The sequence below is a fragment of the Copidosoma floridanum genome, unplaced genomic scaffold, assembly GCF_036245765.1.
Source record: "Copidosoma floridanum isolate Cflo_tuat_1 unplaced genomic scaffold, Cflo_Japanese_pri ptg000020l, whole genome shotgun sequence".
NCBI classification, from domain to species: Eukaryota; Metazoa; Arthropoda; class Insecta; order Hymenoptera; family Encyrtidae; genus Copidosoma; species Copidosoma floridanum.
The window spans coordinates 25,165,000-25,181,997 of NW_028321897.1; the positions used below are offsets into that span (position 1 = coordinate 25,165,000).

A 16,998-nucleotide genomic window follows, 5' to 3' on the forward strand; every position below is an offset into this window, starting at 1 on the left:
TTCAAAGTTCTTTTTTAATAGTTCTATTTATTAATTTTTGAGAATCATACCTTAATTAATTTATTATAAAGAAGTAGGAACATTAATACAGGATACTAGTATGAATACTTGACGATTTTAAGAAAAAAATGGAATACTAGGATAAATAATTGGTCGATTTTTTCAGAAAACTGTAATTTTTTTTAAGATAATGCACTACTAATGAATATATTAGTACTATTTCAAGGGGGTTGTCGTGGTACGGTCAACTTTAAAATTGAATTTTCGTATTTAAAATCTCTTTGTTATGATTATTCTTAACAAAACAAGTAAATAATAAAAAAAATTAGATGTATAGAACAGAAAAATACCCAAGAAAGAAAACACAAACGTTTAAGTGACAAATTCACCTAACTTTTGACTCAGACTGTGCCGCTACATAGGTATTCTAGTAACATTGTAATTGGACTTCAAACGGTTATATTTTAAAAACGATGAAGCTAAACTTCTCCAATTTTTTATACTTATTTCAACTATAACAAACCCTTACATATTCGTTTTCTAAAAGATTCTTAAGAAAATAAGTGGCCAACTTCGCGATGTATTTCTCAAAAACGGTGAGGCTAGGCTTTTTAAAATTTTAAAATCCTATTCATGATACTAAAACTTACCTACACAAGTTTTTTTTTTAATTTTTTAAGAAGATGAAAAATTACGACATCCCCCTTAACTCTTATTCTTGATTTTAAATTGGTACTGCATTCATGTGTATATACATATTAAAAAACAAAGCATTAAATCATAACATTATCGTTAATCGTTAGGTGTGATGGGGCGCTTACTAAGCACCTTAATGATTAATAAAGCATTAGTTGATAACAAAAGCGCTTATCACAAATTAACATGAGGTATTTACTGGCCACCACAATTATTGGTCAGTAAGCCATCCACTGTACCTGGTAATTGGCGCTTGTGTTTTTAATTATTGCTTGATTAATTTAAGTGTTGGTGAATAAGCACCTAGCGATATCTAGGGATTGACGATAATGTTATAAGCTATTGCTTCAGTCATTAATCTATAAAAATATATACATTACCATCTTAAAATAGAAGAAAAAGAATTGGTTAAAAAGCCGCTTATGTATTTTTGTAGAGCTTCTCTTTTTGCTCTCCAGTATAGAAGAAGCGTATGGATTTTTTATAGAGGTACATGACCAACCAAGAGCTGGGTGAAGAGCAAATAAGAACTCAAAAATGTCGGTGAATAATTTTGAGCGACGTTTCGTTGTGCTGAATTGTACCAGTCGACGCTGTCTTAGTACACCTCAGTGTTCCTCTGTATAAAAAGACTATATCTTTTAGTTTAAAAATACTTTCTTCTACCCAAAAATCTAAAAAGGTTCTTTCTCTACTCTTCCTCTGAAAAGACGCTTTCTTGCACTTACCCAATGCTATCATGGTTAAAAGTATTACGATGCTTTTCCTGCATATAATATAAATTATCATTAAACTTTCTTAATAATCCACATCATAAGAATAGCTGTATTTTAATCCTCACCCTACATAATAATTAACTTTTTTTTTTTTTAATAATAAAATACTACGGTATTTTAAAAACATTTTGTCTCAGAATCTTGCCAAATAATTTTAATTACTAATTCATCATACTGTTTCATTTATTATTATTCTTCTAGCAGCCTAAAATTAGATAAAAATAACACAGCTTATTAGAGATTTGCAATCAATTTTAAAAATTTAACAAAACTATTTTCTACTTTGTTTATCAAATCCATTCCCTGATTAAAATTTCAATATTAGATATATAGCAGTAGACGGGTGCAAATGGTTGTACCCTAATTTAAACTTCTGCTTCCGATTTTTTTTGTCGTAAATAGGATGTTTATAACTTCTAAGGAGTTTTAAAATACATCAATTATGTTCAAACCCTTAATAGTTATTTTAGCATCATAAAATTACGGAATGGCCTTACTAACAAGAAAGATCAAAGTAACAATATTTATTTTGATGTATCTAAAAAAAATATTGACGACACATATATTTTTAAACGAAACATAAATAAAAGAAATGAAAAAAAATTAACGAATTAAATGAAAAAAAAAAAAACTACCATGATCTGGATTTAAACCCTAAAGTGCAAAACAATTCACAAAACGGCATAAGCCTTATCCATCTCAGCTATGCAAAGGATACGTGGATCCTCTTTTAAAGTCACATATGCTCATGGATATTCTCCGGAGCTTGTCCTACAGTTCACAGTAGTTAGAATATGTAAAATTCATAAATTAGTGGTTAAAACTGTACTTAAAACCTTAAAAAATAGTTGAAATTGTTGAAAAAGTCTGTGCATATAATTAAGGGACATTTAGTTCCACGATTTAATTATATAAGATTTACAGATAACATTCAAGCAAAAGCGAGAGCAAGTCAGTTAAATGTATAAAGCATATATGGGGAGAATCACGTTAACTGTCCTAGCGCTGCCATGCACGGCCCGCGCGAGCGTAAAACACGACGTTGTCAACTCGTCGTTTTGGTCTCAAAATGTTAATAAAAAAATTAACAAAACACATACTCTTACGTATTTTTTTCTAAGCTTTGTAGTGGTGGCATCTGTTTTTCAAAATTCTGCCTCCATAATCTCGAAAAAATGCAAAAGTTTAAAAAACACATCATATCTTCATAATCTTCAACTTTTGGAATTTTTTTGACTATCTACATCGAAAGATAAGATTTTTTCACGTAGTTATTGACAATGAAAAAAGAGAGATTTTTTGTTTTTACGTAGTATTTAAACGACAAACAAAACGGCACGAGCCGCTGCGGCCGCGCTGGTAGCTGGTCGGCTGCGCGCTTTCTGCTAGGATTGGATTGGTCTTTTAAGCTATGTATGTATTGGCAATGTAAACAATTGTTATTCAACGAGGGTTCGCAATGGGTCAGTATTAAATTGTTTGATAAAATTTATTTATACATTTAAGAATTTTATAATAATGAATAAATAGTGATGAATGTCCATAAAATATTTAACATTTACATTTTAATATATTCAAAAATAAGAATATCGACGTTTTACTTAGTTTTTGGCTTCTTTTTAATTACACTCCACTTTTATTCTTTTAAGTTTGGGAAGTTTTATATTGATTACATAACGACGTTTTCTTTCGCATTAATTTGTTATCTTTAATGAGGATAAGCCCATGGTAATTCAGTGTTTCTGGAATTGTTTTTGCACTAGAAATGTATTCTTTTAGTTTTAAGGCAGTTTATTCATATTCACATGTGCTACTGAAAAAAATTTTGTTTCCTTACAGTGATTTTTAGCCTATTGAAAAAGATCTTTTGCCGTTAAAATGTGATTGCCTGCAGAAAGTTGCTAACTCATCCTTCTAGCGCCGCGTGTTATATTCGCTCCTATCCCATCACACGATTTGTTCTTGTGAGCAGTAGCGTGGAAATGCCACTCTGCTGGAATTCCAAAATCTTTTTCGTGACTTAAAAGACGATGGAAATTAATTTTGTTTTTAAAATGTTATTATTGGATTAACACGACATCCAGCGGGTAGTAGTTTAGATGACTAAGAGGGCCAAAAGTCATCAATAATCGGGTATATTCATCCGAATTCATTATGACTGGCACCTTAGATACCACTTTCCACTGAAGTGGGTTACAGTCTTTAGGAGCATCATCTTCATCGGCTGTGTTTTTTTTCCTCGTACTTTTAACTTTTACCTCTTTTGGCTGCTGGGTTATGCAATATACTATTGTACGGCGCATGTTTTTTCCCATTTCAGCCGTTCCATATGTTATATGAGTGGGAATAATATCTTTTCATGGTTGCCACTTAGTTAAAAAATAAATATCCTCTATTGGATACTTGGGTTGGAAGAATTCATTGAGATATTTAGTATTGTAGGATTTTTTTATTAGGACGCTTATTTTAATTTCAGAACGACTCAGTCTCGCAAATTGTAGTATTGTAGTATTTTCTTCTTCATTATGTTTTGAAGGAGCTTACACTATTGTAGGCAATTTTATATTTTTACTTGGCATTGAGGTTCTGACATTAATTAGCGTTTGTACTTTTTCTACTGGTGGTTGATTTGCCCTCTCTATTTTGAAGGTTGGTGCTGCATTCAGTGTTGCTGCCACAACCACTGCATCACATAGATGGTAGTATGCAGCATTGTGCATGGTGTGATGGAGGAGCAAAAATTATTAAGGAATTTCTCCATTTGACTTTTACAGACTGGATCTTTAATCATTATGTCCAACCAACGTCCATTCTTCGATATATTATGAATTCTAAATAATTTGTTATTTATCAGGGTTACAGATGCCGTTGATGTTGATTAATTTCTTACATTACCAGATAAATAAGGTAGTAAATCCAGAAGCTCCTGTAGCACTGGTGCTGCATTTAAACTGTTAGCCACCATATCTGCCTCCAGTAGTGAACAAAACACCACCTCATAACTCGAATGACCCATAGCACAGGGTTCCCGTTCGATGGATTGCACTATTCCGAAGTTCTTCATAATTTTCCTGAGCATGAACCAGCTCTTATCTTTTTGCAATAGCATGCTAAGTTGGAGTCCATCGGCCATTACTTCGACGATTTTAGGGCTTTATTTGTCCATTGTGTATGTTATTCTGTAAGCGTAAATATGATAGGTGTTATTATGATTATTGATTGATACTGTATATGTATGAGTACTATTGTAGTGTATTTCGTGCTGTTACTAATTGTAAAGATCCGTAGGTTGCATGCGGAATGTAAATTTAAAAACAAAATTAGGTTTATGAAACTATTGGATGATGGGTAGCGAATACATAGATAGAAACAATCGTTACTTATCATGCTGTGCTGAAATATTTACAGATTCAGAATACAATGAAACAAATACATGCTAAAGCTTAATATTAGGAAAAAATTTTAGAATAGAGTAACATCTAACTGTGATAAATGACAACATGCGTTTTAATCTCGAAGCCTCGAAATTTTTTTTTTTTTTTTTATTCATTTATTTTTTATTATTTTTCTGATGTCTGTGTCTACTAACATAGTTTGAATACGTCGTGGTGATAATTAACTGAAGATCAATTTGTTTATTGGTTTTATAAAGCTAATAATTAAAATCTTAATATAAAATGATGTATTTCTCGAAATAGGAACTAGCTAGTTCAATGAAAGGGTTCAGTTATTAGGTTCAACTTCTGCTACTTTAGATTTCTCTCGTAAATCGATGATTTTGGCAAAGCTTGGCTTTGCTTCTAAAAATTGTGTACATCGTTATCTTCTGCATCTTATATGTCCCATGGTAGAAGACACATAAATCTTTTTGGATCGATGTTTGGTAAATTATTATCGCTTATTGGTGATGTTGGTGAAGAAATACTTCCTGCTTGACAAATAGTGGATTTTATCTTAAAAGGAGGAAAATATCTGAGCTTTCTCTCATGTTTTTAGAGTTTCATCAGGTTTTTTATGAAATGAGTAACTATTGTAAATGATGGTTATAAGTCGACGTGTATAACTATGTTAATTCTAAGGTATGCGCATTTCCTTGATGTTTTTTTAATCTCTAATTATTAAATAACTTTATGTAAAGAATAATTCACGTTGACTCTAGTCTTTATCGTTATTTCATAGTTGGGGTTCGTCGTGCAGCCTGGAAGGAAAATAGTATCAAATTCCTATTGATTTATAAGAGTCTATTTCCAACTATTGGGGTGTATAGTGTGGCAGTATCAACCTCCGTGTCCTAATTAAAAGTCTAGTTTTAGATATGTAGGTACTTTTTGTTTTTGTTTAATTTTGACGTAAAGTTTAGTTAATGATTTGTTAGTATATATCAGTGCCCTCCGGTGAATTTGGAAATTCAAAGTGATCAGTGATCCGTTGGGGGCGAAATGTAAGAAAATAAATAAATACAAGTAAAGTGTATTTAAATTTTCCTGCGTTGATTTATTGATGCGCAACGTTTCGCTGACAATATGCGTCAGCCTCATCAGGCGCAGGTACGCGAAAATTCGTAAGTTTGGTTGACTTACTCGTCACCTGTCGTGCTGTCGACTGACTTGTCAGTCGACAGCACGACAGGTGACGAGTAAGTCAACCAAACTTACGAATTTTCGCGTACCTGCGCCTGATGAGGCTGACGCATATTGTCAGCGAAACGTTGCGCATCAGTAAAGTTTAGTTGGTTCGTGTTTTTCTGGTTTTTGTTTCATGGTTACTTAGAGTTCTGCGTTCAGTAGATTCATGGTGCGTTTTATAAATTTTTCTGAAACTCATCGTTTTGAAGTCTTCTTGAAATAGCTTCTTGCTTTGGTGATAAGTATTTTTATTATAATAATGATAATAATAGTTTCAATGACATTACATGTTAAAATAAAAAGAGAAATTTGTTTTTCTTTAACTTTGGGGTTCGTATTTTCTCAATTTGATTTATTATATTTTGAACATTTAACTCTTTATTTGTCCATGCTTGTTCATTTAAGTTTAATTCTTGAACCAATTTTATATCGTCCTGGAAGGCATTAGTGTCCTTTAAGAGTTCACGTAATACAGTTCAAGTTCACATCTGCTTAATAAGTACATTGTATCTGAGTGAGGATATTATGTGTACTAGTTCATAGTGGTTAAGTCTTACTTCGTCGAATTAAAAATGCCAATTATGGTCTGCTGCTACTGCTAAGTAAGGATACGATGGTTTTATGTAGGCAGATCTATTTTGTCTGTAATAAGGTATCATCACTGGATGTAGTCTATAAAGATTAAAAGGGATTCAATCTACGAGTGGCTAATACAATATCACTATGCAAATTCTAGATTTCCCGCTTGGTTTTTTACATCCTGGGCTACAGATCTAAATTTATTTGAAGAAAGTAGCTTTGGATGTGCTTGACCTCTTTGTAAATTATACAAGATGTCAATCAGATCTTCATGGGAACAAATAATGGGATCTAAGGTAGCCTAAGTTCTTCTAAGGAATGCTGATAAATGTATCAGATATCTGCCGAGAGTAACATCTTGTCCTGTAGTCAATATATCAGCAATATGTTTTAGAATATACTCATAGCATTTTGTAGTGTTATATGGTTCTTTAAATGCAGCTGCAAAAAAAAGGCTAATCTGTTCTTACAATTTAATATATTTCTTTTGATGCGTGTGCAAATTTTTGATGTTAGTATTTATAACGTTGATGTCGTCTTCTGCAACTTAGCCAAAAAGTTATTTTAATTAGCACCGCTTTCAATGATTCCAAAAGGTGTCAGACTTTTTCTTCGTATGCTAGGTGGTGGAACAATGTTATCTTTTGCATGGGTTCCTACAGTATTTATGATATTCAATAGTGTTGCTTTGAGATTTTTCAATTGCTTTATCTTCAACTTCAAGAGGTCCATTTTTATATAGTGAGTGCAATACGATAACCAAACTGTACAATACAATATTGAAAAGTTTCATTTGAACCTTAAGTAGGTGTTTGTTCCAATATGGATTTATTAATATCCAGCCTTATTACAATTTTCTAATCAGCTTTTTTCGCTCCAGTGATGCATTTGTTTGACGATGACATGCTAATGTTGTTAGATGATTAGACTTTAGAGTTCTCATGAGTTACTCCAATAAATTAGACATAAATGTAGCATGTTTGTCTGATAGAATTACTCTAGGGACACCGTAACCTAATATTAGATTTTGTACAAGTGCATTGGTAAGCGTGCCTAATCTTAGGTCTGGTACAGGGACTAATATGATGTACTTAGTCTAATTCCACTATATGGTTAGAGAATAGCAATTACCATTTACAGTCACCGCATCACCTGAGTACAAGGCACTAAAGCATCTGGCTGATACAGATGTATAGTGAGCTGTAAAGCTATCACTATCACTATCAGTGTAACTGCAAGTATAACCAGCACTGAAGAGAACTAAATAGGAGTACCATACATATACAGCACAGGAGGAGAATCCAACTCATGCAGCGATTTAAGATGACCACGTGACTTATACCAGGCTGCCTTCGTCTTCCTCCCATTATTTGCCAATCCGTTACAAATCGTCCATGAAGAGACAGCATCAAGAACGCCATTAACATGCTCGGCAATAACATGAGCCTCTTCAACACTACCAGATACATATACAAAGAAGTCATCAGCATACTGATGCATGATCACTCCCATGCAAACTTCCGGCAGATCATTCACAAAAGTGAAAACAGCAGGATACCGAAAATACTACCTTGCGGGACGCCACGGCCGTAAAACAGCGACTGCGATAGTTGCCTATCAGGAGCACGAACCGTCTGAGTACGGCTGGTCAAGTACGATGAGATCCATGCAATCATCGAGTCAGAGAAGCCCAATGCACTTAGCTTTTTAATTAGCAGCAATATTTGTATATTTACAAGGTCAAATGCACGGAAAAAGTCCACCAAAACAAGGAGCGTCACCTGACATCTATCTATCTCAAGTTTAATGTCATCTATAACCTTCATTAGCGCAATGTTAGTACTGTGCATTTTACAAAATCCAGACTGACGATCGCCTAGAAGAACACTATCCTCGATGAACGTTATCATTTGCCTGGATGCCACCGTTTCAAGTAGCTTAGCCGTAGCATCGAGGATGCTGATATGGCAAAACAAATCAACAACATTAGCATGCTTACATTTAGGTACAGGGACCACAAAATACCTTTTCCAGGGTCCCGGAAAGACGCTAGTTTGAAGTGACATGTTGAATGAATCAACGAGCACGGGCCAAATGATTGGCATACATAGTTAAATGGAGGGCAGCGGCAGACCATCAGAACCCAACGCATTGGAGTGGGAAGAGGCATGGGCCTCAACAAGGTCCTGGAAGCCGATGAGCTTGAACTAAAACCTGTTATCGGCCGAAATGCGCACAGTGGGCCGTACATCATGCAGAGCGAGAACAAGCGTTGGAATTATATTGGGACACGAATACTGTTACCCTTGGGCTCGACGTGAAACTAAACTGTATAACTGATGAAAAAATTATTAAAATTCGCACGCCAACAAAGCATGAATCCTTAAAACTTATGATGTCCACGTTCCATCCTGTAGGATTCCACTGCCATTTCACGCTCAAAACGAAACTCATCATGCAGGACGTGTGGAAAAGCGGTGTTGTATGGGTCGAGCCTTTGCGTAAAAAAAAGTGTATTAAATGGTTGGCTAGGCTGGAAAGTCTGCGTAAGATAAATGGCATGCGAGTAGCCCGCTGTCTTATTCCCGCTCGTCCGGGGATGCTGCAACGCTAGCCTCAAAGCATAAGTGGTTGCAGTGTGCGTACGTTTTGACATCGCTAAGCCTGTGGTAACATGCAGCGGAAATGGCCATCAGAACGTCATAGAATCAAAGACAAAAGTTCCCCTTCTACCCATTTTGTTTGTTACACTATTGCGTTTTTCTGCTGTAGAAAGGGTGAATCGTGCACATAAAGCATAACGGCAGAAGCGAACGAAATAATAATAAATTTTTTTTTTTATTAATGTAGAAACTTTTAGATCTCTCAGAATGTTCATTGCTATGATAGTGATGTTTTTATGGTAATTTATCATACGTAAGCGTTAATAATTTACATCAACTGCATAACATCGAACAATTGCCGCACGAAAGCTATGCCCTCATTAAAGCTGTTATGACGCGGCCTTTTTATTTTACTCCATGTGCAGGATGCTTCCTTTTTACAGTAAAGAAATTCAGTGGTGTAGCAAACAAAACGGGTAGTAGAAAAATGTTTGTTTCTGACACTGGGACCTTCCGCTGGCTATTTCCGCTGTATGTAACTCCAGCCTAATTTTCCAGCGTACGTATCCCTTGTGATGAAAAAAACTAGGGTAACTCCAACAAATTCTCTATCGGTGCCACGCTTAGAACTGCATGCTAATTTATTGGCAACGTATTTGCTGAAATCAGTCGAAGAGGAGCTAGAGCTGAAATGCAAAAAGCGATACCTGTGGTTAGACTTGCAAAGATTTCTGAGATGAATGAAAACAAGGCCTCACTCGCAGCAAATTTTTGTGGCTCACTGGCTCAGTAAGATCCATGAGCTCACAGCTTCAGCAGAATGATGTCAACGTTCGATCCTGTAGGATTTCTCGCTGCAACGCTAGTCTCAAAACGTACGCGGTTGCAGTGTACGTACGTTTTGACATCACTAAGTATGCGGTTACATGCGGCGGAAATGGCCGAGCAACAGCTTTATAATTTCAGGAAAAACGACGGAAAACAAGAGAAAGAGTATTGATGTCAAACTTCTTAATCATTGGGATGAACGCTATGGTGCGGCAGCGTACATTGCAAAGCCAAATTTTCACAGCTGTGGTATTTTTGATAAGAATTTTCAAGCCATACAGCTGCAACGTACAAAAGTGATGATAGAAAAGCCAATATACATTGGGCTTAGTGTCTTATCTAAGACACTTGTGTATTGCTTTCATAACGATAATATGCTTACCAAACTCAAAAATGATTACAAGCTCTTATACAGTGGTACATACAATCTGATATATAAGATAGGCTCAGAAGTAGGATGTATAGTATTCTCATTGAAAATGAAAATGTGATTAAGAAGCGATGGATATTAAGAGTAACGTTATAAAATCAACTACCATTTTCAGTGACTTCATTGAATGCTTACGTGACTAAATTATAAACATCAATCAGAAGCAAAGTCATATAAGATCACGTCATTATAAACTCTACACTGAGAGGCAAATCAAAATTGCTCTTAATTCTCGAGATGATAAACGACACCTTTTATTAAACACTTTAGATACACTGCCTTGAGGCCGTTATAGAATTAAAATAATATAAGAACAAAAAGCTGGAGTATGTGTGGAAAATCATAGCAGACCAGCAACCAAGCAAAAAGCAGCCAATGTAGAGGGAGAGATTTTTCCAGTAATGGAAGAAAACCTATAGCTCGAGCGGTATCAACCAGCAGAGCTTGGTCAGAACTGTAGTGAGCATCTAAAAGTATTGACTACTTCATCATTCAACGTAGGCAGCTCAAGTCAGCAACAAGCTCTCAAAAAAACAGGTTAGGAGTTTAAGAATTTCTACAGAAATAAGTAGATTTGCATGAGACAGCAAACCTCAGATACAAAGGTTTTTAATGTGTTTTATTATTCATATGTTATTTTTTTTACTATTTTTAAATTCATGTAATTTTCTTATGGTTGGAGAAGAGGACGATGCGACGAAGGGACACAGCAGCAACAGCGGCAAAAATATACGCATGAGCGCGCGCATCACTATTTGGCCCTCAGGTATGAGAGAGAGAAAGAGAAAGTAAAAGCCGAGAGGTACGCGCTGTGGTTGCAGCGGGCCGGAGAGTTAGTCTCGAGTCGAGAGCCTTCGCGCGCGTATTAGCCAGAGATTTGTGAGCGAGAGAGAGAGAGAGAAAGTGCGAGAGAACGTTGTTGGACGATCAAGAGAGAGAGAGAGAGAGAGAAAAAAGAAAGCTGCTGTGTCCCCGTCGTCAGAGATCATCACCACGAGGAGAAGACCCAGGACGAGAAGCAGAGCGACTGCAGGACGAGAGAGAGAGAGAGAGAGAGCACGACGAGAAGCAGAGCGGCTGCAGGACGAGAGAGAGAGAGTAGGACCGCCGCCGTCAGCTTCACAGACTCACCAGCAGCCCGAGGCCCAGCCGGACGCCATACGCCGTTGCCGCGAGTCAGAGAGCCCAAAGGTAGCGTGTTTTCCCTTCGTTCTTTTTGTGTGTCGTGCTAGGGCTCGCGAGCTCCGATAGGCCTTCGGGACTAAGTCCCAGAGTATACAGAAGAGTAGAGTAGAGAAAAGTGGATTTATTAGGCTAAGGACCAAAGGACTGAGAGAGAGAGAGAGAGAGAGAGAGAGAGAACCAGGTTACGGGAAGTCGCGGGTGGATGCTCGGGAGTGCCGGATCTTGGGGGTGTTCGCGCGTTTTCCGCTCTAGGTGTGTAAAAAGGACGAGAGAGAGAGAGAGAGAGAGAACCGGGACTAGGGACTGAGAGGGATAAGGAGCAGATTAACGAGGGACAGTGATAGTGTGAGAGAGAGAGAAACAAGGTGAGCAAGGTTGCCAAGGGACGAGAAGAAAAGGGCGCGATAGCAGAGAGCAGGTGTGTAGTGGGTGGGGAAAGGACAGGGACGAGAGGTTACGTGTGAGGGTGCGCGTGTGTATGCGTGCGTGACGTGGCTGGGAGCGTTAGGGCAGCGGCCCCTCCTGGTCTCAGGACCCCGAACGTGCGCTCGTGGTTCGCGTGGCGAGGCGGAACCGCTGTAGCGCCATCGAGGAGTTGTGTAGAGCCGTGTGGAGAGTGCAATAAACAATTTCCTTACTTGACACGGTAGCATTTCCCAAAGTTATTTCTTCTCGGTAGAACGAGAGGAGAAATCCCGTACAAACTCCCCTTTTTCAGAAGCAGAATCCAAGAGGACGAGGGACCCGGAGGACGTACAAGACGAAGTAATCCACTTCCTGCGTACCCTCCCCCCTTTTTTATTTCCAGGTACAAAGGCAGTGTGGCAGTTTTAGATGGCTCAGTTATCAGCACTCAATCGACTACCCTGTGGAAGATTCCTTCCAATAAAGAAGATCAACAAAATGGTGAAGGGGCAAAGTCATGTGGTTATAAAGATAGTTGTGGTTCTAAATCTCAGAAAAGCTAACACTAAATTTGGCACGAAAGCTATCGCCAAACTAGATGGCCACTTCCAGATATTCTTACCTAATCAAGTATCAGAGTAAATTGTGAGTAATAAACTGTCATTTAATAGTTTGTTGGAATCTATCGATCAAAAGAAGCTGTCAGTTCGCTACAATAATGATAGCGTTAAATTTTTTAACCCATAAATGTTTAATTCTTTAATTACAAGAAAAAATTTTCTCTGTAAAACTAGTTTTACGTGAGAAAAAAAAATGATACAATCCATTACATGTTTTGAGTTTTTATTTATCTCAATGAACGTTGTATAAGATATAACATTCGCAGGTATAGAAAAAAAAGTTTCAGCTGCACACATAGTGGATTACATTGAAAGACTATAACAAGTTGTATACAAATTTTCTACAACTTTTTACTTTTTAATAATTTTACCGTACATATCATTTGAACGCTTTGTTATTCTCAACCTCACGGTATGGGTTTTATCAAAGCCCAACCACTTGACAAATTTTCGATTTCCTTGTCGACGAATGATTTTTTCAACAAAATATGTATCAGAATACTTGGTTTTCGGCAGTTCCTCTAGAAATTTCCTACGAGGATGTAGCTACAACCTTTCAAGTCATTATTAAAGAAGATGATGTTATTTACGGGAAAGGTCTTGAAAAAATTGAATGGTTGCGCCGTGTGCTATTTAATAGGTATATTACTCATAGTATGATTTGTACGTTTTATTAAATATTTACATAATATAATTATTTTATAGTTACATTTATGATACTAAGCAATCTTCATCTTTAAAAAAACGTTAGTATGAATGATATTGAATGCACAAATCACCAATTAAATTTAGCTCATTGTACTGTGAGGAGTGCTACAGCTTTAAAAAATGGATTTTAAAAGAGCATCAACAATAAAACGATATTCTTTACTCAATGTGCACCTGATACACAATACTTATGTAATAAATTAGTTCTTCATAAATCTATGTCAATTTTTTTCATTCACACCTCCTTATGACTGCATCGATGGAAATTACTTTATTGTATTAACTGACTCTATTTGTTGGCAAGATACTGTGGTGACGAGGAGTAAGCCACGCAATGTTGGGATACGCTTCCGGTTATGAAATGGTATACATGTTCTCTCTGGCAACTCGTATCAGTTGATACGTTTGCTCTTGCTAAGAAAAAATATTAGGCTAGTACATAATGTGACCAAGTGAGAAGCGGTGAAAGATTGGTCGCAGCTAAAGCATGCATGAAGATAAGAAGTGATAGCTATATTCAATGGCAAGGTACTGCGTCAAAAAAATGAGTAAGCAAGCGTTGAGGAATTAAAAGGGATACGCGATTAATTTTTAGTAATAAAATAGTATACATGTTTTCCCTGGCAGCTTCCTCTTCCCTATCGCTCAATACGCCCGCTCTCAAGAAGAAAAAAATATGACTTTGGTACATTATACGCCTAAATAAGAAGCGAAAAGTCATCAGACATAGCTAACACATATAAGTAAATAAGAAACAATAGCTCCATTAATTGGCAAGGTACTGCATTAAGTAAGCCAGCGTTAGTTAGTTTAAAGAGCGTTCGCTTATCCCAATGAAAGAGTCTACATTTTCTCTTCAACAACTCGATACACCCACTCTCGAGAAGAAAATATTGCATCACTCGATGCACCTGCTCTAGAGAAGAAAAAATATTACGCTAGTACAGTATACGCCTAAGTAAAAAGCTGTGAATCAATGATCCCAGCTAATGCATGTACGTAGATAAGAAATGATAGCTACATTTGTTGACAAGGTATAGTGTCAAAAATGAGCGAGCGAGCGTTGAGCAATTAAAAGGGATACGCGATCTGCTTTGGTAATAGAATAGTATACATGTTTTCTTTGACATATCGCATCACTCGATACGCCTGTACTCGAGAATAAAATATTGCGCTGATTTATTATTCGCCTAAATAGCAAGTAAAAGCCATCGGTCACAGCTAACGTGTCCGTGTAGATAAGAAATAAAAGCCCCATACGTACTGCATTCAGCGAGCCAGCGTTGGTCAGTTGAAAGGGCGTCTGTGTCCCCTAATGACCCACTTTATCTCCAACATCTTAATACGCCCACTCTCTAGTAGGAAAGATTTCGCTGAGACTCTTTAAATATTCAGCAGGAGAAAGAAACAAGACATCTGCTAATAAGAAATACTCATTTAAGCTTGATCACCTTCCTCCCGCTGTACGCTGAGCTTCTTAGTAGCCTCTCGAACCATCCAAATGCCAAAAGTCAGTTCGCAGCCAAAAACGAAGGCAATCCTCGGTACCATCTAATGTCACAGCTAACAGCATCCGGATCATAAGACCCTACGTTACCAAATTTTCGCAACCAAAAAACAAATAATGTCATATCAGCTAAAAAAAAAATCTAATTTTTGTAATATTTATTTATGCAGTAACTGTTAATTATAACTAAATAAATCATACGCTCTTTTTTTTGAAGAATATCGTTAAACAAACAAAAAAATTTTTTTTCCAAAACAAAAACTTATTATGAAATGACGTCGCAATACTCTCAATTAGTCAATTTTTTAATTTTGATTATATTTTCTCAGAGTTAACATATTTCCAAATAAATGCAATTCTTATCGTATTGCTAATTAATATTTTATCATGATTATTTTGCTAAATGCAACATATGTTAACCATGTAACATGTATATGAATAATAAGGAAATGTATTATTTGCAATGATTATAAAATATTACTTAGCACTTATTAACCTTTTTATAAGCTCTTTATACTGACCTTTTTTAATTTTTGATGACCCATACGGCCCCGGTCTCCCCCACTTAGAAGCTTTGTCAAAATACATTTCTGTGAAAAATCCCAACTTTTTAGTCATTGCAGCATCTTCATTGTAAATAAAGAATTTTAATAACTTTTGTGCCGAAAATATATTGATAATCTATTGTTTTTCACTACAAAATAAAGAGTCCGAACTCTCTTTGCTGTTTCATAATAAATTTGTATTTTTTAACTTCTGTAACGTAATTTCACTACTTGTGTAATAATTGGACACGTTAATGGAAAGAATAACAGTTCACTCAATTTGGTTGTATCATACCTTGGAAATACATTTTTCTACTACACTGGCATATATATCAGTGGATATCTCTTGTGGGTGACGTGAGCTTCATAAAATGTATAAGTTTTGTATAGTATCGTCAGTTTAAAATAAAGGAACTATTATGACAATGTTTTGCAATCTTACATAAAGAAACGCTGAAATTTTTATATAAACCTGTTATTGGGATAAGATTAAAGTACAATATAATCAGACAGACAAGATCGAAGTTGTTTTGCAGATTACACCACATCATATGTGGCAGTTGCAAGTTTCACGATGTACAATTATATATTTTTGCAACCAAAAAACAAATAATGTCATATCAGCTAATAAAAAAATCTAATTTTTGTAATATTTATTTATGCAGTAATTGTTAATTGTAATTTAATAAATCTTACGCTCTTTTTTTCGAAGAATATCGTTAAACAAACAAAAAATTTTTTTTTCAAAACCAAAACTTAGTATTAAATGACGTGGCAATACTCTCTGGTAGTCGATTTTTTAATTTTGATTATATTTTCTCAGAGTTAACATATTTCCAAATAAATGCAATCCTTATCGTATTGCTAATTAATGTTTTTTCATAATTATTTTGCCAAATGCAACATATGTTAACCATGTTTCATGTAGATGAATAATAAGGAAATTAATTATTTGCAATGATTATAAAATATTACTTAGCACTTATTCACCTTTTTATAAGCCCATTATGCTGACCTTTTTTGATTTTTGTTGTTTTGAATGTACGAAATTCATAACCATCTATAATACGATCGCAAACATCTGGTCTGGGTCTCATTTTTTAAGATACAGCTTTCTGGAAACGTAAAACATATGTCGAAAATAAATAATCACTATATGTGCAGACAAATAAACATTTGAGTGGACCTATGCGGCCGGTCACAAACCAAGCACTGTATATACTTGGCAGTTTCTGTTTATTCTCATGCTAAGTTATCCCAGAAGTAGCTGCTTGGGTCAATTAAGCTGCAGTAGCCATAAAGCTAAACTGCACTGGCCGCTTTTTATTTTCAGTGTACCATTTGACTATTCACGTATGCATTATAACGTGACGTTAACTTTTGGTATTGGTCTTGGTGCAAGTGCTTGGATAGTGCGCAAACTTACTGAATACCACTTTGATATGATCAACCGCGATAAGCTACACGTATGGAAATATTATAGAGATAACT

At 35.8% G+C, this 16,998-nt stretch overlaps 1 protein-coding gene across 1 annotated transcript; it reads right to left on the minus strand.

Moving 5' to 3' along the window:
* Positions 1 to 8,208: 8,208 nt before the first annotated feature.
* LOC149374421 (uncharacterized) lies at positions 8,209 to 8,742 on the minus strand. The gene is made up of 2 exons (XM_089593707.1): positions 8,702 to 8,742; positions 8,209 to 8,635 (listed from the first exon to the last, which is right to left on the minus strand). Exons 1-2 carry the CDS (start codon positions 8,740 to 8,742, stop codon positions 8,209 to 8,211), a joined length of 468 nt encoding a protein of 155 aa, XP_089449833.1.
* Positions 8,743 to 16,998: the final 8,256 nt, after the last annotated feature.